Here is a 25,927-nt window from a genome sequence, read left to right as displayed (position 1 = left end):
TAAAGTTGGGAATTTTGGAGGGCTAAAATCATCATTATACAAGACAAGATAATGACCTCCTAACGGTATAAATTTTTATTTTTTCTTTTTAAATTTTTTCTCATCTAAATTAATTTTCAATCGTTTAAATTAATGGAGTAATTTATTGCCTCTTATGACATATGTAATTTTCATGATTGATTACTAAAATTAAATCAATTAACTAATCATACGCCACAAGATCAAAGAAATTTTAGGGATTTTTATTTTTATTTTTATTTTTATTTTTGAAAATAAAATAAAATAAAAAATCGTGTTGGGGTTTGGTGGAATTAATTAAAAGTAGGGATACTATCAATGCAATGTATTTAAATATATTACGTAATTAGTGAAATAAATGACGACTGCCTGTGTGCCTACGTGTATTTTTGCTATTGGTTTAGTAGTATGCATTTAGAAATTTAATATTTAGGGGACAAATCAAAAGATTATATATATATATATATATAGTTCATAAAATTTTTTTTAAAAATAAAAATAAAAAAATCTTTTGTTTGATAAAGTTTACACCAGAAATAAAGAAATAGTACTAAGTACGATTTCAATTAACAAAATCAGGGGACAATTTTAATAGTAGTATTTAGGATAATAAAATAAATTCAAAGGTGTGGCTTGTATATAGGGAAAAAAATAGTATATTCAAATCCATCATTATTTAGCTGTTTACTATTATTGTTATATGATTTAATACGAGGTTGCATGTACGAGGCTTGAATACTCCACATATATATTTAAATATATACATATATAATATTTATGGTAGGGGTAGGGACAAAAAAAATATAGGAATAATTGAGCACATCATATTTGAATGCAAGAGAAAAATATAAATGAATAATTATAGGAAACACAAATAAGTTCAATGGGTCACATTGCCTAGGAGCTAAATGATGTGTTTCACGAGGGATGTCCGAGTGAACGATTAATTAGGACATAGATATTTTATTTTATAATTATCGTATCGTAATTAGTGAACAATTATTGTCTTAAAGTTGTGGATTTTGACATTAATGTGAAATCCGAGGTTATTTTGTGTCGACTCCAACAATTCAAATAGGATGGTTTTTATTGAATCTCTCGATATTTTTTTGATAATTATATTGCAAATGTGAAGTTTAGTCTATAAAAAATCTTATTTTATCCGATCCTATAGACTTTTTTTTTTCTTCAAATTTTTAAGATATAGTTATATCACATTCTCTACATATAATTGTTTTGTCTTGCAAAACATCACATCCAATTTATTGTTTAAATAAAAAACTAAAAAAATAAGATAAAATCATGAAGTAAACACCATTGTATTCATAAAATGCAATAATATATAATTGTATTCATTAGTGTAAAAATAATATTTTATATTTAATTATTAATTTTTTGTTAGCAGGGTATATAATTTATTTTTATAATATTTATCGAAAATCGTAACAAAACAGTATTAGGTGAACATACCCATATATGTATATGTCTATTTTTTTCATTTTTATTTTCACTTAGGATTTTCTTATAATATTGCAGCAAATTTTATTTATTGATTGATTATTAGTATCTTTAAATTTTCAGTATGAACACATCTCGTGTTTCAAAATATAATTAGCCCTAAATTTGAAATTTGCACAAAATAAATTAAAGAGATGTAGGTGCCAACACAAGAGAATATTTATCAGCATAGGAAAATGACACAACATAACCAGAAATCATTACAAAATTTTGTCACATATATATATCACTTATATTTATCAGGAAATAAAACCTACAATTATTTGTAATAATATATATATATATATATATATGATACGACTAATAACAACCTTTTATCATTACAATTCTTGTATATGTGATTGATCACGCATGCTAGCTAATTAATTATTCAATTTATTTCTATGTGTCATATATATAATGCATATATTTCAGTACTATAATATAATTTGTCTAGCTTAATTTGTCTCCAACAAGATAAAATGATAGTAATCATTTCCAAACAATGCACACCATTTTAATTAATTGCAATATTTCAATAGAAACTACTAGCATTCAATAATAATAATAATATAAAATCTCTTTAAATAGTTATACTTATTTTATATATTTTTTGTTAAAATACATACATCAAATATATCTATACACACACTAAACCTTATCCATTGTTTTAAACTATTTGATGGTTCAATATATTTTTGTATGTATCCGTGCATTTATTTGTTACGTAGAGAATTTTAGGTAAAATATAAGGATAACATTATTTAATAAATTAGAAAATAGATATATTGATTGTGAACAATCCAAAACAATAAAATTGATATAATTAAAAAGAAATTGTTCTATATAATATATATATATATATAAATTATATAATGGTACGTAAAAGAGTATGAGAAGAAGTGTTAATATTAGTTGGTGATGGATACAAATTAGAATGATGAAAAAGAATTAAAGTCAGAGACAACAAAATTACGTATGTGGAAGAAGTTGTCACATTGGTTTATTATCACATCGCAGCTACTTATTATAGTACAATGAATTAAATAATTAATTAGGCCAAAATTATATCGAACTACTTGAGTACAGTGGAATTAAAGTGGACATATAATATGGCGTTAGGAGAAGTGCCCATTTTCATCTTTAATGATAATTTTTAATTTTATTTGCCTACTTTCATTACATCAATATATATATATATATTAATTAATTAATAATATTTGTTGTCGTACGTGGTCCATTGGAAAATTAAGGATAAAAATAAAAGGGTGACACCCACACGTACGTGTACATATACAACGCATTTACATGCATGCACGTACGTATATGTATCCGCTTTAGTAATAAAATTAATTAATTAAGGTGGGATTATATATAATCTATAAGCCTATATATATTAATTGTGTGCATTGGGGTCATTTAATTATTAATTAAAGATGGAGACTGCAATTGTGATATGGCTGGAGTTTAAGTAGTAGACTTTGTACTGATCAGCCTATATTAGAGGTGTGACTAGCATATATTTATATTTATATTTATATTTATATATTAGTGTATGTTATATCATAAAATAGTATATGCTAAATTATAGTATAACACATGTTGAGATATGTATAAATATATTGGTCACGCTCATTCAGTCAAAATGCATAATTAAAATAGTAATAATTCACACAATATATATTGATTTAATTCCAGCAACTTAATAATAATTTCAAATTCGAGTTTGTTATAATAATTATAATAATATGTAATAAGAAGAAAATAATGCAAATGATCTTTTGGACTAATGGGTAGATTTCTTGGGAGCTCCATGAGGTCCTGGGAGCTCCCAGGATCAGACTCCATGCGCGCGCAGGCAAGACAAATAAAAGTTGGATGGATACATATATAAATATATAATATATATATATGTGTGTGTGTATGTATAGTATATATGTATAGGTACGTGTGAGGAGTAGAATATATATTACGTAGGTGGTATCATGGTATAATTTCCCATGAAAGCTAAAACCATGGTGGGGACCCACATCAATTTTGTCCCCCGAGGGGATCATTTGATGCACGAGCTTAGTAAAATGGCAATGTAGAGAGAGAGATTGGAAGATAGTGGTGGTTTGGAGGGAGCTTTTCTTTGAGATTTTAAGGTCGTCTGTCACGGTTTAAGGGATGGAATCCTTTCCCCTTCTTTCTCACTGATCTCTCTCTCTCTCTCTCTCTAACGCCCATTGTGGGGGGAAACATGAGTGATTACATACACATGTTGTGTATATATGCATGTTGATCCGTGGCTGTAGTAGGGAGTCCAACTCCGGGGCCCTCCCAAGAAGGTGAGAATGTAAGGTTAAGAGCATCTAGATATATAAATAGGACTAATTAAACGAACACCTCCTCTACTCTCACTCTCACTCTCACTCTCACTTTCCCTTTCCCTTTCCCTCTCTTGGATTTTATTTTTATTTTTATTATTTATTAATATATTTATTTGAGGCGGTTGGTACTCACTCTCTCTGTGAGTGTGAATCCCATGTGGACCCCACATATCAACCCCAGTGTACCAACAATAAACTTCCCTCGCCCTCCCATGCATTCTCTTCTCTTCTCTTCTCTTCTTCCCTAATTTGCCCTACCACTGATATACTATAATTTATCCCAATCCCGCCCCACATATATATATATACAAATTGACCCCATCATCCCCAACTCCAAACCTTTTTCTTTTATATACACACACACACACACATATGTGAAACACCACCGGGACTCCACTTTTTCCTTGTTTCTTTTCAAGCTTTATCGCAAATCAAGATGATGCCTAAGCTGGGGAAAAAGGGGGTTTCAGTTTCCTCAAAATTAGCACCACTTCCTCATCTGCTCATGCATTCTTCTTTTTCCTCTTCTTCATATACTTGTAATTAAATTAGTTAGAGATAAACAGATAGGGTATATAGAGCATATATGATGTCATCCTCGGAGGACATGAACTTGTCGGTGAACGGACAGTCTAAGGTGCCTCCAGGGTTCCGTTTCCACCCCACCGAAGAAGAGCTTCTTCAGTATTACCTCAGGAAGAAGGTCGCCTGCCAGAAAATCGACCTCGACGTCATCCGCGACGTCGATCTCAATAAACTCGAGCCCTGGGATATCCAAGGTATATAATATAATCTTACTATTAATCAATGAGCCGAGCCGAGCCGAGCGACCTCGCTCATCGTATGAAATGTTAATAATATTCATTAATTAGTATTATTATTTATTTTGTTGTTACGTTGCAGAGAAGTGCAAAATTGGGTCGACTCCGCAGAACGACTGGTACTTCTTCAGCCACAAGGACAAGAAGTACCCAACCGGAACCCGGACGAACCGGGCCACGGCGGCCGGGTTCTGGAAGGCCACCGGTCGGGACAAGGTCATCCACAGCAATTTCAGGAGGATTGGGATGAGGAAGACGCTCGTGTTCTACAGAGGGAGAGCTCCACACGGCCAGAAATCCGATTGGATTATGCACGAATACAGGCTCGACGACATCAACGCCACCACCACTCACGACTCCACCCCTAATGTACCTACCTATCTCTCTGATGATTATAATTCTGCCTTTTTCGATTGATTGACATATATACATACATATACATATATATATATATATCGAAATCAATCATTGTGCGCATATATACACAGTGTTCCGTGTTTCATGGCAGCCGATCTGCTCTGAGTGGCGTTGCTTTTCGTTATTTTGTCGTGTTTCGAATTAATTTGGGGTTTTGGAATTTTGAAATTAGGGTTCGAGCATTGGGGGGGATTCAGGGCAAGAAGAAGGGTGGGTGGTCTGCAGAGTGTTCAAGAAGAAGAATTATCACAAAGCATTGGAGAGTCCGTCACCGGCGTCGGCGTCGATGATGGTTTCCAACATCCCCCGAAACGACGGCGTTTTGGATCAAATACTCATGTACATGGGGAGGACATCCTCGTCGTCCACTTCCTGCAAGCAAGAGATGATCACCCAATCCAACGGCCAGGATAGCTCGCCGCTTTTCCTCTCCAATCAGTTGTCACCTCCCTCGGCGTTCATGCACCTCCCCGCACTGGATAGCCCCACCGCCACCATCAACCACCCCGCCGCCGATGACTACAAATCCTCCGCCGCCGGCGACCTCATCGCCGAAATCGGACCGTCCACGTGTGACTGGGCCGTGCTGGACCGCCTCGTCGCCTCCCAGCTCAACGGCGGCCACCCTTCTAAACAGTTCCTCTCCGCCTACGTCGGAGACGACGACGACGACGACTTCTCCTTCTCCGCCTTCGACCACCACCACCACCACCACCAGCTGATGGACATTAACGACCCAGAACCACCGTCCATGGCGGCGAATCAACACAACAATAATATTAATAACAACAACAACAATAATAATAATAATAATCCAGGTACTGTGTCGAGCTCCGACACCGACTTCTGGAGCTTCGGCCGGCCGTCGTCGTCGTCGTTGTCGTCGTCGTCTTCCGACCCGCTCTGCCACCTGTCTGTATAATCAACGGTACCCGATAATAGTAATAATTCTGTCTAGGTTTTGTCATGATATGGTGAATATGCATATACGTACCTATACATACACATAAATACACATATACATATATAAAAATATAAAAATACATACGTACTTAGTAGTTCGTAATATTAATTAATTAATTAAGTGGACTGCACGTACGCTTTTAGTTTCTCAAAACCATAATATCTTTGTACCTAATAATCATTTCTTCTGTTGAAGCATCGCTGTCTATAAAGATACATTTTCATTTCATATATTTTTGCACTACCAAATTTAATATTTTTATTTATTCAATTATGTGTGTGAGTGCATGTAAACACAAAATGACACTTTTTAAAAAAAATAAAATAAAATAAAATTGGCAGTAGCTAGCTATTACAACGGGACCAACTTCTTTGTTTCAATTTTTTTTCAATTCCTCTTGTTCTAACTAATAAAATTATTACACTTTTAATACTAAATAAGTGAGAGAATAACTGTAGCATTTAGTTTGATTTAGATATATTCAATCTCTATTAATTTGTATATTCTGTCTTTAAAAATTTATAAAAATAAAATAAATATTATATTCAATTTTTTTTTTTAATTTTTATCATGATAATTCACAAGTTTTGTAAAAATTAATTATATTTATACAAAATATCATATGTAAAACCATATACATTCAATTTTTTACATAATACTTTAAAGATATATATTTTTATATTCAATTTTTTATTACATGTAGTTAGGACTTTTTTTTCAAAAATTAGCAAAATAGCATAATAAAATTATATAAGTCATTTTTTAGCATAGTTGTTATTTTGCTAGAAGCTCATTTCAAGATTTGCATAGATCCTTAGGGCTAAATGCTTTGTTTTGATAGAAATATTTTCTTAAGAGTATATAAATTATTTTAGATGAATTTGTACCATACACAAAATAATACTAATATATAAGAATTCTGTGTCAAAAGTAATGACATCTTTCTCATTGGAAGTGAGGGAGTATAAAAATATAGACCGTTATAATATTGTATAAAAATAAATGTAAATAAATATATATATTAAGAATTTACTTTGTATTTAATTTTTTTTATAGTATAATAATAAATGTGATATTTTGTAAAAAATATATAAATTAATGACAATAAAAATGATTATAAAGTAAAATTGGACATAAATTTTATTTTATTTTAATTTTAAAATAAATGAAGTGATTAAAATAATAAAGATAAAAATAAAAATATATATATATATCTAAATCTAATTAGTTACTACATTTATAGCTTCTATTTATTATTACAAATGTAATTATTCTATTGGATGGAAATATGGCAATAGAGAAAAATTAATTTGGTGCCTATACAATACTAGGAAGTTGTTTCATAATTTAATAATTAATTAATTATACTATTCTTTAATTCGTTGTCAAAGTAGTTATAATTAGTTTGGGTAGTGTTATTTATTGTTATTATTTATATTTGTCTGAAATTAGAATGTTATATATACATCTTTGGAAAGCAAATAATCGAAGACGATTCTACACTCTTCGGCATTAATTAATTTCGACAACGTTGTTTAAATTTAATTAAATTTATATATATATATAATTGCGTATATATGCAGTCTTCATTTTTTGTCAATTACTATGCTAATTAAGCAAGCTACTATTTAATCTTAATCGAAATATAATAATTTCTGTATGTAAATCAAGGTTCTATTTAATTATATAATTTTCAAAATTTTCTATAAACAGACATTATGTGCATTCAATTTTTATTTCTAATTATGTAAAATATTTGATCGAATTAACTAATGATCCATCGACTTTGAGGAAACCTTCACCTTCACTGTAGATGGTTAGAAGAAAGTGACGTAGGAGGAAATTAATCGAAATCCAATTTTAGGTGTAAATAAACTCGAAATTCAACTAATTAGAGGTGTAAATAAATCAGACAATAAGTACATGCATGAAAATTGCTATTAATTCATCCCAAAATGAGATTTTAAACGTGGCAATTATTTTAATATAAAGACCAGAAAGAGGGTGCAAGAGTTACTATTAATCAATGAAAATAAATAAAATGTCAGAGATAAATTTCAATGCTATATATTATTTTTAGTCACTTATTAATATGTTCAAGTTCTAAATTAGCTGGAGTCGATCATATAACTGTAAAATTTATAAATAAAAAAATTCGAAGAAATAATTAAGGGACACAAAATGAGATGAGAAATATCCGATCCTGCCATTAATGATATGGTCCAACTAATCATATGGCAGACACGTAACATTGATTAATATAAAGGTGATTAATTAATTATATTTAAGAAAATTCACGTGACAAGTGGAATTTATTAATTTACTTTCATTTCTTAGAAATTAATTTGACAAATTAGCTGGTGCATTTTCATTGCAGGGTATTAGGTTTGACCGAAGTTTACCCAGTGGACACTTTGAGTAGCGGCTACGGATTCTCACGTCATTAAAAGAATATATATATTAATTTGTGGGTATATACCGGTGAAAATATATTTACATATGCTCTAGTTAAAAAATATTAATTGTATATATATATTGTTGAATATTGTTCCACATTGGTAAATACGATGGAACTCCCCTCCATTTATCATCAATTGATTTTAGGTTGGAAATCTGGATTCCTTCTTAATATATATATATATATATATATTATATTTTAATATTTTCAAAAGTAAAATTTTGAAAGAACAATTTATAAAATTGATATTAAGATAGGAGAGTGAAGTGAATTGTGTGTGGGGCAACGAACACTAACTCATGTTTCAAGTGCTGCTGCTAATCATAACCCGCTGGACATTTATTTCCTAACACATGATCATCATCTTTAATAATTATATATCATATTTATATATTAAACTAATAATAAATATATAATACAATGTTTTAGGAAGAAAAATGAAATTATTATAAACAAATAAAAATAAAAATAAAAAATACATAATTATTTGATTTCATAGTGTGTGATGTTTCACTTTCTTTCACCCAATTGATAGCAAACTTTTAACTCAAAGATTGGTGAGACATAACAAACTCCAACATCCCACTCACCTAATTATATATATATATATATATATATATATTTGTGTGGACTTTCACCCTCTTTTAATTTATTCATTTAAAAAATAAAAATAAAAATAAGAGTTTGTTTTTGGTATGTATCATTCCATTATATGTATTAGAATAATAAAAAAGAATGTGATGTTTTTAAAGAATATATTTTTGTAAAAAATAAAAAATAAAAATGATGTAATGTTGTAATTTTAAATATGTAAAATTCATTCGGAAACCATATAATTATTTATTTTAAAAGGATTGAAAATTGGAAGGGAAAATAAAGTGATTTTAGTTAGGAACTTTTTGGAACATGTTAAAATTTTGGAAACCTTAACCACTTACAAAATTAGATGGAACATGCTTTCATTCAATCAACACCCTCTTTTTACATATATATACACATATATACATATACTTATCTCCACCAAATATCTTATATTATTATTATTATTATTATTATTATTATTATTATTATTATTATTATATTGTGTGTAATATAGATAACTAAAGAGAGACAGTAGAGGCAATAGGTAATGATATGTAGGACGAATGTATTATTTGGCTATTGACAATTTTGGAATATAGTAAAAAATCCAAGTATTTAATATATATTATACCATATATATATGACATTAAATAGAAAATTAACACGGTGTTTTTCAAATTGATATTGTAATTATATAATGTCAAAATTAATTTTTACTGATCTAAAAAATAAAAGAAAAATTGATAATGTTGAGGTGCTGATTTAAAAGTCACACCAAATGATCTTAACTTCACCTTAACAATAATTGTCACCACACCCAAATTTCTTCTCCTCATCATTTAATTAATTCATTCATTTTCAATTTTTTTAATTAAATTTTGCGGCATATATAAATAATAATTGCATGAAATATTGTAAAATTAAATGGCATATATGCCTAATTTAAATTCAATTTTGGGGTTATTTTGCATAGGGTAGATCAACAATTTAATTCTACTTATATATTTATCCAAGTACTCAAATGTAAACAATTATTTATGATGCCTATCAATTGTTTAGGTCAAATATAAATACAATATACTATATGTTTTATTTTTATGAATAATCAATATAGTGCTGATTAGTCTTGATCAACACTCTAATCATTTCGTGAAATATTTTAAAAATAAATAAATAAATAAATTCTAAATAATACTGAAAATCTCTGTTTGATTGGATCTGGAATTCTGTTGTGCTAAGTAGACCCAAAAGTAAATGTCCATTAAATTTTGGGTCTCAAACTGAAAGTAATATGAGTGGATATATACATACATATATATATATACGGAATAATTTTTGGGTTTGGATTTGGGTTACAAAATTTGTTTCAATAATCATCTTTTCCCAACAACTTGGCCTGCTTGGATTAATGGATTAAACAGAGAGCTTTTATTTTTTATTTAAATAATAATAATAAAAAAAAAAAAAAAATTGTTTGGGTTGATTTCTAAGTACTTACAAGACCAAATATAAATAGAAATAAATATTGGCAGAACTGGATCATGTATATTATATGTTTGACAAAATTTGCTTGAAGTTTTTGGACCATTATTTTGCATGTAATGTTTTTGATTGTCCCTTGACAATAATTTAAATCTTTATATATGAAAAATTTTACTTAATCTCTCTCTTAACAATTTATTCATTTTTTTTTATTTTATTAATATTAAAAATGCCCTTACAACTTACAATATATTACATAAATATCATTACATTTTAATTTTTTTTACTTTTTATTCAATTCATACCAGACTCAAATATAATACTAATATTTCTAAAATTTCATTAAAAAAGAATAGTACACTCGGCAACAATTAAAATATAAGAATATATAGGAGATGAAAAGAGGGGTGACTTAGGATTCTAAAGTGATTATTGGTCTGGTGCTGTAAAATGATCATCTGTATAATACCAAAAACAGATCAGTGAATAATAAAATGTCATTTGCCTGCACTCTCTCACTCTCACTCTCCCTCTCCCTCTCCCTCTCTCTCATATATATATATATATATATATTTATTGAATAGCACGTTATCCAACCAAGTAATAGACTTTTAAGCAGCACATGCAAATGCAAATAAACTTTAACCCATCCATTATCTTTCGTCATAGAAAGTTTAAACAGACAAAAGGGGCTGTGATGTGATGATTCTCTCTTATATATATACACATAGAAATAACCAATATGCAGGCATTATTATTATTATTATTATTATTATTATTATTTGTTTATTTATTTTTTGAAAGAATAAAAACGAGCTAGGGTAGAGAACAAGTTTGACCAGTCAGACTGGGTGAATAAGTGAGTGACTTAGTTAGTGGGCATTGTAAGAAGTAACAAGTACGTTCCACCTAGTACACTAGTACTGTCCCTTCCTTGCCACTAGTGTGTTTTTTTTTTTTTAACCAAATATATATGGTATTTTAGAAACGATATAATTAATAAATAATTAAAAATATATTAATAAAAATAATTATTTTATAATATAAATATTTGATCTCACGGTTACACCTTCAATTCCAAAAAATTAGTCCCGAGATATATATTATCCTAACGTTTAGCATGAATGGTTTATATATATATTACCGTTGATGCATTTAAATATATTTTAAAACCTAGAAGATTCTTGTTGTAGTTACGAAACTCGATTTTCAATTATTGTTGTGTTTTTTTTTGTGAAATTAAAACATTTAGCTCAAGTGGGCCCATCAAATCATTGGAATAATTGCAGGAAATTAATTGATTTTATCACATTACTAACAGATATTTTCATTGATTGCTAAGGCGTGACAGCACGTGACGCGTATGTGTTTTTTAATCAGTAACCACTCTTTACATTTTTAATACTATTAAGGAAAGCACTTTCACTTTTCTATTTATTTATTTCGTGTTTCAACTGGTCTTATTATCTTACGCTTGGCTATATTTGTGTTATTTTTTGTTGGATATAAAAGCTTATAAGGTCTCATCTCCTACTATTGTCATTGTGACACAAGTTTTTGTTTTTGTTTATGTTATGCAATTAAATAAAATGATTATTGAATAATAAGAATAAACAAGACTTAAAACCTAGTGTTTCAATCCAAAATTTAAATATTTAACATATGCTGATAGATTAAATGTGCGTGTATAATTGTCTATTTCCATTTCATTTCGATTATACATATATGTATAATTTTTATTTTTTTTGAAGTAATGTAAAAATCTGCAGCTAGCACTGGTCTAACCATGTGTTGTAATTAAGGTAATTAATTAGCCAGGGAAGATAGTATATTTATTGAAGTAGTATTATTCCATGCATCAGCCAGGCCATGGCTTTGTTGATGATTTGGCTCGTTTATTCTTTATTTGATGATGATCGATGATCGATGATCGTCTTCTCCGTTTATAGAGAGAGAAAAAATTAATTTTATTTTTTTCAAAAAAGGGAGTTTGAATGAATGAATGAATGACAGAACACGTGAAAGTCTGAAGAGCAGTCAGCCATTATTTATGTCATCAATAGCAGAGAGAGAGAGAGAGAGCAGGAATCGATCAGTGCAGCTGCACCACCCACATTCATTCATTCATTCACTCACTCACTCACACAACCCTACTTACTGACTTACACCAGTCTATATATCTCCCTCTCCCTCTCTCTCTCTCTCTCTCTACTGGGTGTATGTCAATGTGTATGTGTATGTATTTGTGTGGAGAATCTTTTACACTGTTTGATACCCTCCCCTCCCCTCACCTCCCCCCCCCCCCCCCCCCCCCCCTCAACTCAATTGGACATATCTGACAACCCCACACCATTCCCTATTGCACCTCTTCGCTATTTCCCATGCCCCATTACACAATACGCCTACATCTTCATCTCCGTCTTCATCTTCATCTCTTCTCTCCTGCTCCCATTGTGTTTATCCTTGTTGTTTCTGTGTTTTTAAATACATATATAAATCAAATCAACACACACCCCTATACCTATCCCCTGCCCTGTTTCTCTTCTTTTTTGCTATTTATGCTGTCTTGCTTTCTTTCTTTTCTTTGCTCTCCCCAATTGGATCATCGCGATAGAGAGAGCAGTACCCTTCTTGATCCATAATAAATCCATTTATTACCTCTCTCTCTCTCTCTCTCGTTCCCTCTATTCTTGATTAACTGCTAGCCTATCTACCTACCTAACCTACCTCTCTGCTTTACTTGTTCCATTTACTCACTGCAACTACCTTCTGCTCATTCATGGGGAAAACGGGTGGCGCCACTTCTTGGCTCACCGCCGTCAAGCGAGCCTTCAGATCTCCCACCAAGGATAATAATAATAGTAAGGATTCCGACAAGACCAACAACACCAACACTTCCCGGACGAGGAGGAAGCTCGACCACCACCACCAACAACAACAACAATTTGAACAAGAAAAGGTACTCACTCTTCCTATACTACTTACTAATATGAAAATTCATTCATTCATTCATTCAGTTTCGATTGGATTTTAATTTGCAGAAGTCTGAAAGAAGGAGATGGTTGTTTAGGAAGCAGCAGCCGCAGCCGCATTCCGGCATTAATAATGAAGCAGTAGCTAAAGATGCGGCGGCGATGTCGGAGTGCATTGCGCCTAAAACTCCAGTTTTGCCCGCGGAGCAGAGACACGCTATTGCCGTCGCTGCAGCAACGGCCGCCGCGGCGGAAGCTGCCGTGGCTACTGCCAAGGCGGCGGTGGAGATCATCCGGCTGACTCAGCCGCCACCGTCGTCGTCCACTGCTTTTTTCAAACAGAACTTGGCGGCCAAAGCCATTCAGAGTGCCTTCAGAGGATATCTTGTACGTATGAACTTAATTAATCTGTGCTGTGACTGTGATTCATTGTTTAATCTGAAATCTGAATGATTGTGTTGCAGGCGAGAAAAGCCCTAATTGCTCTGAAAGGGATAGTGAAGCTTCAAGCCCTAATCAGAGGGCAGAACGTGAGGAAGCAGGCCAATATGACTCTCAAATGTATGCAGGCCCTCCTCAGGGTTCAGGCCAGGGTCCGGGACCAACGCGCCCGCCTCTCCCACGACGGCCGCCGCTCCATGTTCGCCGAAACCACCAACCTGTGGGAGTCCAAGTACCTCAAAGACGTCCGGGACCGCAATTCCAGATCGAGAGAAGGAAGCTGTGTGACCGATGATTGGAGAGACTGTCCTCGTACGCTCGAAGAGCTTGAAGCAATTCTGAAAGCCAGAAATGAATCCGCATTGGCACATGAAAAATCCCTCTCCTTCGCCTTCTCCCAACAGGTAAATTCATTGAATAGCTCCTTCATTCATCGATCAATTCCGTCGCCGGCGCAGGCGAATTTCTTAATGATCGGAAATGCTTGCAGAACAAAATCTTGGAATCGGACAGGGAAGACAGCGACGTGGCGGACAACAGGGGAAGCTATTTAGACAGATGGATGGCGACGAAGCAGTGGGAGAGCAGCAGCAGGGCCTCGACGGATTATCACCGCCGGGACTCGATCAAGACCGTCGAAGTCGACTCGCTCAAGGCGCCGTCGCATTCCACGCCATCCAACGGCCGGAGATCCCGCTGCCAGAGCCCAATCCACCACCGTCACGCGGCGCGGCCGAGGTCCCCGCAGGTCCGCCCGGCGAGCCCCCGATGCCTCGCCGACGAGAAGAGCTACTCCACCGCCAACACCCCCAGCCTCCGGTCCTCCGCCGCCGGCCAGCGCCTGACAGGGTCGCGGTACAGCACCAGCACCGCCTCGAACGACCGGTCCGGACCCATACCGAACTACATGGCGTCGACGGAGTCGGCCAAGGCGAGAATCCGGTCGCAGAGCGCGCCGAGGCAGCGGCCGTCGACGCCGGAGCGGGAACGCAGCGGCGGGTCGGCGAAGAAGCGGCTGTCCTACCCGATACCGGACCCGTACTGCGTGAATTTCGGGTTCGGGTGCAACCCTAGTAATATGAATCCAAATCAGGGTCAGGGTCAGGGTCAGGGGCAAAACTTGAATATGAGAAGCCCGAGCTTCAAAAGCGTGCAGGCGGGGTACGTCGGGATGGAGGAGCAGTCCAACTACACCGAGAGCATCGTCGGCGGCGAGATATCTCCCTGCTCGACGACGGACCTCCGGCGGTGGCTGCGGTAGCCGCCTGCCTGCAACTGCGGATTATTGTTGATGTATTGAAGACGACGATAATAAGTAGGGTCTTTTAGGCTTTTGCCTTGCCTGTGCCTCAATGTCTGTTTTTTTTAGTATTTTTATTGCTTCTATAAAAAAAATAGACTATTTTTCTTCTGTTTTGCAACCTTTTTTTTTTTTTTAAATAAAATATAGAAAATTATATCGACAATATAATATATATATATATATAATGTATTGATTTTTTTATAAACACGTTAAAAAAAAAATAGAAAGAAAAAACCTTCTTATTTACTGAAGTAGAGATAATTGACACAACATGAAACATAGTTACATAAGCTCCGAAATGAATAAGAAGTGACAGGGGAGGGAAATGCATTAAAAAATAAATAAATAAAAATGAAATATGTAATTTCTTCTTTCCAAAAGAATGCATAATACTATGGATCGATCTAAATTTACCAATTAAAGGAGTGAGAATATATTTTATTATTTATACTTAGACAAAGCACCGCACGTGCACCGCATTCATCTTTTTTTTTTTTTTAATATTCTTTTATTTCAAAGATTAAAAAATAATTCTACCTTTTATCCTGTTCTAAATTCTAATTTATTTTTCGTGATTTTTTAATATTAATTATTATTATATTAAATATAGTACAAATAAAAAATATTGTAAAAGTAGAAAAATATTTATATAAATATAAATATATTTTTTATATTAAATACAATAACAAGTAAATGTAATTCTAAGCGGACCAAAGAAATAATATTTTATTATTTAATTGAAGTAAGTAAAAAATTTTAGCATTTTTTTGCTCTTTAATTTTATATATAAAAATAATTGAATGTGTAATGATATATAAATCTGCCATAAATCTGAATAAAGACAAACCCGGCATCATCAATACCAGCATTGGTACCACTTTAAAAAGTGGCGTTGTCAACCTTGATCTCATAATCATTGTGAAAGCCAATTCACAGAAAATCAATTCTACATCCATTGCGATGCAGCACTCAACGGTCTTATTTCTCCTTTTCTTCGTAAGGTAATTTAACAATAGAGACAACTTTTTGTGATTAGTGTTAGAATTGCAATTCTCACTTCATTATTTTACCTTAGGGGCCTAGGCTTAGTTTCAAGCACCCGATCGGAAGCATCTCCGTCTCGGGGCATAAACTATTGGGCTGTCCGATGCCATGTGGCGTGTACATGACGCGAAAGAAATGCATCAGTCTTCTATCTACAAACATAGACTACATAGGCAGTTTGGACAACACCATAAGCGGGAGTCGGAGTGGACACGCCCCGATCTTCATGTGGTACGGCCTCAGCCTTAAAGGCCTCTTAGGTATCCAACGCGACGTCCTAGATTGTCTCAAGAATGCTCGGCGCCTACGAGACGGGCTAAGAGAATCCCGGATCAGCACTTTGCTCAACAAGGACGGCGTTTTAGTTGTTTTCGAGAGGCCCTTGGACAAAGACTTTGTTCGACACTGGCAACTCTCTTGCACGGGAAACTTGGCCCATGTTGTCGTCATGCCTCATGTTACGTCAAAAATGTTGGACGAACTTGTCCGAAAGAGAAAGTGTTGGTACATATGATGATGATGAATAAGAATGAAAGAAAAGAACAAGGGATGCCTGTCAACCTGCAGTAAGACCATCTCTGAGCTTTTACTCAAAAATCTACTACAGTGAAAATGTTAATATACAGTAATTTTATTTCAATCATAAATTTTAATCTTTATTCTAAAAAATATATTTTTATATATAATTTTTTATATTTGTAAATTACACTCAATTTTAAATTATGCTATTCATGGAGGGTTCCTATCTTCATTCAATATTAAATGTTTTAATACAAATTTTGATTAATATTAGAAATAATACCGCATATATAATATCAACCCATTTCTTAAAGTCAAATAATAATCTAAGATATCATAGTAGTATTTGTTTATATAATGATATATTAATCAGACTTAATATTATAAAAATATCAATAATTTAATATAAAATATTATTTTCATAAATTACTCATCTATAAAAGAGTTACAAAATAATACACCCCAACTATCTATTTAGAATTTAAGATGCTAAATCTATAGACATTGAAGTAAATTGGCATTTATATTCTAACAGAAGCGGAAGAAAAAATAGGCAGAAAGTGACAGCAAATGCTTTAAATTAATAAGTCCTAGTACTAGAATTTCTATTATTTTTAATTATTATTATATTATAATAAAGATTAACATGCCAAATTGAAACGTTAAAATGACTAAAAAAGGAGTGTTAACATCACATTAGCTGTCATCACCGTCCAATGAAATCGCGAGCTGGCTGCGCTGCGGTGACACAGAATTTCAACCACCACAGGTAGCTTTAGTTTTTCCCATATACAGAGCCTCAGCCAATGGGCCGCCGGGAATGATTGACGCTGAAGCTTCCATAAACCCATCGGAGTTCATCTCCGCCGGCGGGGCACCGCTCTGGCCGGAGACGGCCGGTGTGAATTCAACGCTGGTTTGGAGGGATTCCATATTATATAATAATGGATTCCAAAATCGATTATGGTTTTCGATAACGGGAATAACGACGTCTGGAACGATATCGACGTCGTACGGATTCAGGGCAACATCGATCTTATCTCCGCCGTCGATTAGAAATTCCGATTGTGACTGTGATTGTGTTAGTGTCCAGTCGAAGCACCTGATCCACCGGAAAATTAGTAAATTAGAGTACGATAAATTAAACGAAATCGAACAAAAACCTAATTTAATTTAATGGAAAGGAAAGGGCGGACATGTGGCTGAGGTGTTCTTGTGGTCGGAGATGGCGATTGATGATGATATTATTGTTGTTGTTGTAGTAATTGTAATTACTGGTTTCCACATGCTTTCTTGAACGTGGCGGTTTGTTGATTTTGGCCTTCGGAGCGTGGCGGTGGCAGTACTTGTGGTCCGGCGGCGCCGCGTCCCTGGAACACCTCCATTTCTTGCCGTCGGTTCTTCTGCATCTCCACGGCTGCGCACACCGGAAATCCATCGGTGATGGTGAATCTGCACAGCACCGTCAACAAAGTAGGGTTAATTGGGAAAATTAAATTTAATATGCAACTGTGATTAGATTGGAGAAGAGAGGATAGATGATGATGACGATGATCAATGGAGGTGCGAAGAGGAGGAACAGCTTCCATGCGCATGCTTTCTTCTTCTGTAAGTATATGCAGAAGTATTGAAGAAGATACAGTAATTATATCAATGGAGATTGATTATCTATCTATCTATCTATCTATGTATATAATAATGTTTGTCTGTGTGAAAGGTGATAAAAAGGGTTGAGTACGATGTTCATCCTAAAAATTATTGGAAATTTTAGTACGATCTTTTATGGAATTTAATTAGATATATTTGTAACTTGTTATTGAAAAATCCAATACTTCCAAAACTTAGAAGATGAGATGATATCGTTCTACTGACCTCAACCATTCCATTTGTTGAAAAACTGTACGGCATTATAGTAATATACTATTATAAAGTTTTTCAATGAACTTTTCCGTTTTATGACAAAAAAATTGAAATAAAATTCATACATATTTATTTTAAATAGCATTCTTATAATTGTTCTTAAAATTAAATAACCATCGCTTTTACTTGAATATAAAGTAATTTCTATATTTATATTGTTGGTTAGAATTTGCCTTCACAACACCAATTTTTGATCTTATCTTATCGTACATACAAGTTGCTGCACATATTTTTGGTATATCCAAGAATCACCAATGAGATACTCTAATTTGTTTCAATAGAACACAAAAATAATAATAATAAACAAATTATCACCAAAATACAAGCCCAGTTCGTTTCAATATAACAAATTCATCTCTCCATATAACTAAACAAATGCAACAAACACCCCATCTACAACCAAACCTTTTGGGGCCATTTTAGGACTGCAGTTACACAATAATGGTAGCAATAAAATAAATCAACTAGTGATGATCAAAAATACATTTCAATTAGCATTTGGTATTATGGCCTATAGATTAGTCCAAATACACAATCAAAACCCATGCCACAAACCCTCCTATTTCTGGTATTTTAAAACCTGCCTCTGGTTCAAATACACATTTCACACATCTGTAGCTGCAAACAAACATTTCATAAATTTAAGAACTTATTTATTGAAAATAAGATTCAACTAAAAGAAGGCGACATTAACAAGATATGATTATGGACTTTTTCTTCCAAGAATTCACATATAGAAACATCCAATCGTGGGTCCTTGCAGGCGGTCGATATGAATTAAATGGAGAATAAAACAAGCATAGGCATTCAGCCAGCCAAACCTTTGTCCTATCCTATATGCTCCCCTTACAAGGAATCACAAAACAAATTGTTCGACATGTAAGAGCAATCCCTGCACCACCTAAGCTACGAAACTATATATATATATATATATATCACAGCAATTCTAAAAGCTAAATTGAAGTCGCATAACAAAATGCTACATGTGGTGATGCATGCATTCGTGCTTTTAGGAGAAACTATCTATCATGGTAATGCTAAAAGCTAAAGTCACGAAACAAAATCCTGATTCCATTCCTATGCATGAATTCCAGATCAAAATTCTCAAGGATTTAAGAATTATAAGTCACTCCATGATTTAATAGATAAAAAATATAACCAGATGACATCTACATAAGCTAGTAATAACTTCACCAGTATCACTTTCACAACTATTAACTTTCTTTAACAAAATTGACAGACATACATCAGGTTTGTGAAGCTAGAGTGTAAGACCGGTCATCAATTATACATATACATATATGTATATATAAAACCAAAATCCACATTTAAAAAAAGGTACAATAAAGCAAATAAGAAGAGGAATGAAACTGTATAGAGGAACAACATCTACCTCATTCTTATCCAACATTAAGGCAGCACCTTACAATTCAAACTCATCTTCAAGCTTCAATTGCTCAGCAGCAGCCTCTTCCTCTTCATCATCCAGCACGAAATACGGGTTATGGGCCTCAGGCTTGAATTTGTATCCAGTAAAAACATAGAACCCTAATGTAGCTAACTCCCCTGCAACGATGCTAGTCCAGAGATATCTGTAAGACGTAATAGTCTCCAGCGCGTAAACCACAACCCGGGTGAAATAAATGTAGCAAATCACCACAATATAATACTGCCTAAACAGAGTCAACTTCATCAAATTCACCGCGGCCTTCCCATCGGTCTTGGCAGCCTCCCGCAAGTTCTTGATTGACCAGACAATGGGGAAAAGCACTGCACAGCAGCAAATCACATCCACTAGCAAGAACACTTGCTTCCAAGTAACCCAATCCTGCGCAATTTGTCCTTTCTCGTCGATGACAACCTGGGCTATGTTAGCAACCACCTGAAGTGGGATCACAATCATCAGAACCTTCTTTTCTTTATCCTGCAAATACGGCTTCAGGAACGACCATCCAGTCCCGATCAATACAATCAAAGTGAACAACATGATCCCCTTGAGGAAACTAAATATGTAAAACAAGACATCCCAGCCGTGCGCCGATCCAGTGCGCTTAATATACGATTTGTCCTCAGCTTCACACAACAAATTCAACATTTTCAACAGCACAACAGCCAACATGAAGAAGTGAATCCTAAAAATGGTAAGCCTCTTCTTGTATAGAACATAGATCCAGGTAGCGGCCAACACGAAATAAACCATGGAGAAGAAGAAATAAACCCTAGGCAGAACAGTTTTACCCGCGGACAGATAATCTCGATTGTTTGACTTGCCGTCCTCCAAGTTGTACATCGCCGATCGAACCTTCATCGTGACGGCGAGCTGCGGGAAGCAGTTGGCGAACAAGAGGGTGTACTGATCTGCGGTTGTTTCACTGTACAGAACATTGTAATCGGAAGGGACGGGAGTAGGGAGACGATCGAAGGTGAACACAACCTTCACCGCGGAGGATGAGAGCACGCAGTCAATATCCCTCTCCTCAATCTGCTGGAGCACGTGAATCCACGCATCCATTGTGACCAGGAAGAACCCTACCTTGGAGAGCGCCGATGGGTTCGGATTCGTCCCGGTAAGAGAGAGCTGGGTGAGGTTCAGTTCCAGCTGGCCACGGTGAGTGAAGCCAAATTCATCCACGGGGATGATCTGGCGGGTGTCCGACCGGAGCTCCGTGAATCGGATCTCGGCGGCGGCGCGTGAGGCGGCTGAGAGTAAGATCAGGAAGAGCAGAGGGATCGACATACCGGAATTGATGGGAGATCGGAGCAGACGAGGATGGAGGAAGTCCGCGAATTTTCTTATCTTGCTCGATTCGTTTCGGTTAGGGATTTAACAAATTTTGACAGATAAATCGAGGAGAAGAAAATTCGTCGGAAGTTTCAGATAATTGCGTGTCAAATGGTTTAGAGAAGGGAAGGTAAAGATTTAGGAAAGTACTAAAATACTTTTTCACTAAGGTTTACTTTTTTATACCCTAAACCTACTTTTCTTTTTTTCCAATTGAATAAAGATATGCATTTACCATTTGGAAATTTGGAATAAGCAACGGGTTTTCTTTTTGTGTTTAATTTTATATTTATACGATAGTAACAATATCTATAAATATATTAATTTTCATAATAATTTATCAGTAATCACTAATATAAAAACTAAAATTATGGTATTTTTTAATTATTAAAAAAAATTAAAGTTAGAACTGAGGAATTTAACATAACATCAACAAATAATAATAATAATAATAATAAGAAATACAAATAAGAAATACGCGTGCAATGTGATTTATTTATTTTTGAATTAAACTATACACTATGCCGGCCGTTGAATATGGAGCGGTACGAATATTTAATGAATAATACTAGTATTACCCAAACCTAATAGAGGTAGTGTTTATCTATTTATTATTATTATTATTAATAAATCATATATTATTAGTAATGTAACGCATTTTTTTCCCATTTAAAAATATTGTTCCATTAAACATTTTCAAATTAAAATATATAGGGCCTAAATTCTAATGTTGATCCAAGGCATTTATTCTAAGGAAAAGTCTAACTCTTAATATTTTGACAGTCAAAACTATACTGTAGATCCTTTAATGAGTTAAATGCATTATTATAATATATCAAGTTACTATGTATAACCAAATTATCATGCATATCTTCTAGTGTGGTTAAGGTATTTTATCTATCAAAAATGTTGGCAAAAAAATATGAACTAGGACAAAAAAGTTTACCAGGCACGCTTGCAATGAGGTCTCCGGCTTAGCATCACTTGACAACAAGGTCGCATTGGCTAAAATGGTGTCGACAACCTTGATCTGATCTGCACCAAACAATTTTGAAATGTGCACCAACACTAGATAAAGATAATCACACTTGCATAGTAAATGTAGTGTAAGAATCTACATGAAGAAAAGTACATCATAGTTTGGATCAAAGCTATATTAGTGTGGAATCTACATTGCCATTATGTAGATGTTGATATTTTCATAACAATAGAGCCCGCAATTCAACAAAAATTTATTATTGAAAGGAGAAATAGAAAAGGTTGAAGATAAGCAAGATAATAGACCCCTGTATGCAGAATCAATATTTGTTTCATATTTCTCCATATAAGGACAACTGCAGATATTTTCATGTAGATAAATGCAGGTGGTGTTTCGATTCATGAGGAAGCTGTCGTAAGTAGACACCACGCTTACTATGTGAAACAAACAAAGAATCAGAAACATATAGAACTTTAAGATACACTAAATTCCAAAAGAACAAATTGTAGCATTGGAACAATCTAAATATATTATCAGCATCCAACAACCTAAACATATCGCAAATCTGTCCTGTCTTTCATTGGATTCATTCTTGGTGTCTGTTATTATCTTCTGTTTTCATCATTCTTGCTTGAATGGTACATTATCATATATTTCCCGCTCATGCATTGTGCTCTTAAAGTTATAGTTTTCATTGTTTGCGAAATAATTTACATTCAATTGTTAGTGTACTTGACATATCGATTTCATATGTATAGACACTCTTACTCTAGCAAATGTGCACTGTCCTTCGCAGCATTGCATCTTTACGGTTACAGGTAAATTTCTTGCATGTTGATCATTGCATATAAATTATTTCGAACTAATACTAGTATTTCAAACTGCACAAGCACAAGAATGATGAAGTAATAGATTTCATATTCTTATGCTAAACCTACACACTACAATAAATAAGTCTCAATTAGTTAAATCAAGTGCAATATACTCATGTAGCCAGACATCAAACTGCCGAAAGCATTCGGTATTGGTAAGCTTTTAATGTGTAGGATCTAATGGCCTTAAATAAATACTGTCATCAAGGTTTTACCCACTGAATACTCTCCATTTTCTACATCATCCTGTAATCAACTTACTTATTACTGTAATCTTTCCATTTAGCTTAAGTCTATGGCCTTCTGGCTCCGCTAACTTAATGGACTCTCTTCACCATAACTAACACATAATCAAGCAAACAAGGTTCCAAAAGTGCCACAATCATACTAGAAATTACGTTCTCTCGAAACCAGTCAAAAGCCACACCAAAGATTGGGACATTTTGTTAGGCTTCAATAAAATCATATCATGTCCTTGAAATCAACCCTAAACCAATCCTTAAATCTCCATTTCTAAGGTGAAAGTAAATTTGGTTTCAATATAATCCCTATATCCATTCATACCACAAAAATTATCTGCAAAATAGATTTCTACGTAACACAAAAGCAGCAGCAGAGAAACCTGTTAATGGCTTGCCGGTACTTCATTGATGAACCCGCGGCGGAAGCAAGACCGACACGAATCTCACGCAGCACATAAACCACTCCTCGGAATAACCGAATCGATTAGTACTCCATCTCCAGAATCAAACATCCACCATGGAAAGTTCAATTTTCTCAGTAGAAATCCATATCGTCGCGAAATGCAAGCTCCGAATGAAGAAGAAAACTCTTCCCTCACAAATTCCGACCGGTTTCGTAGGCAGCTTCTCAATTTGGACCATAGTGGATTGGGCCCAAAGAGTGCCGTCTAATCAGTATTGGGCTTTAGCCCATTTACAATTTTCTTTCTAATTTATTTTTTTTAATACTATTTATTTATTTTTAGTTCTTTTTATCAATTATCAGAATTTGATGAAGAAATTATCATGTAGTTTATGATTTGTAAAGTACAGAATACAAAATAATTGGTCGTAATAATGACGTACGTGCAAACTCCCAATGTAGTTGGAACACATGCATTTAATTTTTCTTAATTACACGTGTCACGACATTAATGAGACAAAGACAAAGGAATGAATGGCCAAGAAATAAACGGTAATGATTAAAAGATATAAATAAATAAATAAATGTATATATATATATATATATGTGTATGAAAATTGTCAACTAAACACCGACCAGAAGTCTCATTTTGAACATTTCCACACTAAATTGTCACCACATTTTAAGTTGGAAATAAAATAAATATTAAATAAAACATAATAGAAAAATAATTATTTATGCAATATTTTAAAAATAAATAAATTCGTGTCATTAGTGAATAACAAAAAACTTGAAAACATAAGCAAAAAAGGGTTAAAAAAGATTTAATTAATTTTTGTGGAGTCGACTACTTCATTTCTATTAGAGTTTTAAAAATTTTAAAAATTTAGAAATAATTAATAGTTTGATGTTTAATGTAATATTTTGTAAGAAAAAATACCTTTAACGATATCTTTTTTAAAAAATTAGAATGTTTCAAAAATATCCATACAAACAAAGGAGTCTTGGTTGGTATTTTGATGTACTTCAGAAGTTTTTATAATTTTGAGAATATATATATATATATAGTTTATAATTAATTAATATGATTTCCTATCTATATTGGGACAAAAATATCATATATTTTATTCTATATTTTAAAATATATATATATAATATAATATATTTTAGGAAAACAAAACAAAACAAAACAAATTTGTAAATGGCAAAATGGGCTTGCAATGAATATTAAATTTCAATGGGGAATTATTATTATTATCATTAATTAGCAAGGTATTTAATTTGTTATTTTTATTAGGTTATTTAGATTAAGGAGTTATTATTTTAGTTCATACATTTTATATATATCACATGGAAATGATCTTTAATATCATTATTAATAATATACAACTCAAAATTTTTAAAAAAATACAATAATTATACCATGCATCACTAAACTCTATGCCATTTATTTATTTATTTTGACAAATTTATATAGATATCCCAAAATGAAGCAAGAATGAATAAAATAAAGATATATCTAAATATCGATTAGATTTAAATTCATACTCTTAAAATTAGGTAGTTTGTCGAATGAAAATGTCTAAATGTATATCAATACACAACTTATTAAATATTGCACATTAAGGGTCTTTTTTCTTTTCTTTTCTTTTTTATTTTTTTTTTAAATATACTTATAAACATGTCACGCTTGATTTTTGTTATTTTTAAGTTGAATAATAGATAAGTCCTTAATAATATAAATATTAAAAAATTACCATGCTTATAAATTTGATTATTATTTAATTATGGTGTATTGTAGTGATTATTTATGTAATAATATGGCTATTAGTACAGGAT

General features: G+C 33.2%; 4 protein-coding genes across 8 annotated transcripts; 3 read left to right on the top strand and 1 right to left on the bottom strand.

The window, feature by feature from the left end:
- The first annotated feature begins 4,016 nt into the window (after positions 1-4,016).
- On the top strand, positions 4,017-6,297 carry LOC127261034 (NAC domain-containing protein 43-like). The gene is made up of 3 exons (XM_051289174.1): positions 4,017-4,666; positions 4,791-5,077; positions 5,298-6,297. Exons 1-3 carry the CDS (start codon positions 4,474-4,476, stop codon positions 6,045-6,047), a joined length of 1,230 nt encoding a protein of 409 aa, XP_051145131.1. The 5' UTR covers positions 4,017-4,473; the 3' UTR covers positions 6,048-6,297.
- A 6,777-nt stretch (positions 6,298-13,074) lies between these two features.
- On the top strand, positions 13,075-15,435 carry LOC127260970 (protein IQ-DOMAIN 17-like). Its single transcript, XM_051289062.1, has 4 exons — positions 13,075-13,570; positions 13,653-13,970; positions 14,048-14,428; positions 14,515-15,435. The coding sequence occupies exons 1-4, from the start codon at positions 13,391-13,393 to the stop codon at positions 15,283-15,285; spliced, it is 1,650 nt and encodes a 549-aa protein (XP_051145019.1). The 5' UTR covers positions 13,075-13,390; the 3' UTR covers positions 15,286-15,435.
- Positions 15,436-16,492: 1,057 nt separating this feature from the next.
- On the top strand, positions 16,493-16,885 carry LOC127260470 (serine decarboxylase-like). Its single transcript, XM_051288201.1, has one exon. It carries the CDS (start codon positions 16,493-16,495, stop codon positions 16,883-16,885), a length of 393 nt encoding a protein of 130 aa, XP_051144158.1.
- Positions 16,886-17,374: 489 nt separating this feature from the next.
- Positions 17,375-24,271, bottom strand: LOC127260969 (protein CANDIDATE G-PROTEIN COUPLED RECEPTOR 7-like). Of its 5 annotated transcripts, XR_007840833.1 has the most exons (4): positions 24,066-24,271; positions 20,204-22,627; positions 18,087-18,342; positions 17,375-17,992 (listed from the first exon to the last, which is right to left on the bottom strand). XR_007840833.1 is itself a non-coding variant. In XM_051289061.1 (3 exons), exon 2 carries the CDS (start codon positions 21,545-21,547, stop codon positions 20,234-20,236), a length of 1,314 nt encoding a protein of 437 aa, XP_051145018.1. In that variant the 5' UTR covers positions 21,548-22,627; positions 24,066-24,271; the 3' UTR covers positions 18,349-18,496; positions 20,204-20,233. The 5 variants fall into 5 exon arrangements, 4 of the variants coding, with proteins under 4 accessions (XP_051145018.1, XP_051145014.1, XP_051145017.1 ...); XM_051289061.1 differs by lacking the exons at positions 17,375-17,992; positions 18,087-18,342 and adding an exon at positions 18,349-18,496; XM_051289057.1 differs by lacking the exons at positions 17,375-17,992; positions 18,087-18,342 and adding an exon at positions 18,914-19,428.
- Positions 24,272-25,927: the final 1,656 nt, after the last annotated feature.

This window comes from Andrographis paniculata, unplaced genomic scaffold (genome assembly GCF_009805555.1).
Source record: "Andrographis paniculata isolate CXL003 unplaced genomic scaffold, ASM980555v1 Contig62END, whole genome shotgun sequence".
NCBI lineage: Eukaryota > Viridiplantae > Streptophyta > Magnoliopsida > Lamiales > Acanthaceae > Andrographis > Andrographis paniculata.
Note: the sequence above shows the minus strand (reverse complement) of the source record. Positions and strands in the feature narration are given on the sequence as shown.

What these genes read in the sequence shown, in the direction of transcription:
- LOC127261034 (XM_051289174.1), top strand. Translation starts at nt 4,474, where the DNA reads ATGATGTCATCCTCGGAGGACATGAACTTGTCGGTGAACGGACAGTCT. An exon ending in CGAGCCCTGGGATATCCAAG is followed by an intron (nt 4,667 to 4,790) that starts GTATATAATATA and finishes GTTACGTTGCAG; the next exon opens with AGAAGTGCAAAATTGGGTCG. An exon ending in CTCACGACTCCACCCCTAAT is followed by an intron (nt 5,078 to 5,297) that starts GTACCTACCTAT and finishes TTTTGAAATTAG; the next exon opens with GGTTCGAGCATTGGGGGGGA.
- LOC127260969 (XM_051289061.1), bottom strand. Translation starts at nt 21,547, where the DNA reads ATGTCGATCCCTCTGCTCTTCCTGATCTTACTCTCAGCCGCCTCACGC.
- LOC127260470 (XM_051288201.1), top strand. Translation starts at nt 16,493, where the DNA reads ATGACGCGAAAGAAATGCATCAGTCTTCTATCTACAAACATAGACTAC.
- LOC127260970 (XM_051289062.1), top strand. Translation starts at nt 13,391, where the DNA reads ATGGGGAAAACGGGTGGCGCCACTTCTTGGCTCACCGCCGTCAAGCGA. An exon ending in AACAATTTGAACAAGAAAAG is followed by an intron (nt 13,571 to 13,652) that starts GTACTCACTCTT and finishes TTTAATTTGCAG; the next exon opens with AAGTCTGAAAGAAGGAGATG. An exon ending in CCTTCGCCTTCTCCCAACAG is followed by an intron (nt 14,429 to 14,514) that starts GTAAATTCATTG and finishes AAATGCTTGCAG; the next exon opens with AACAAAATCTTGGAATCGGA.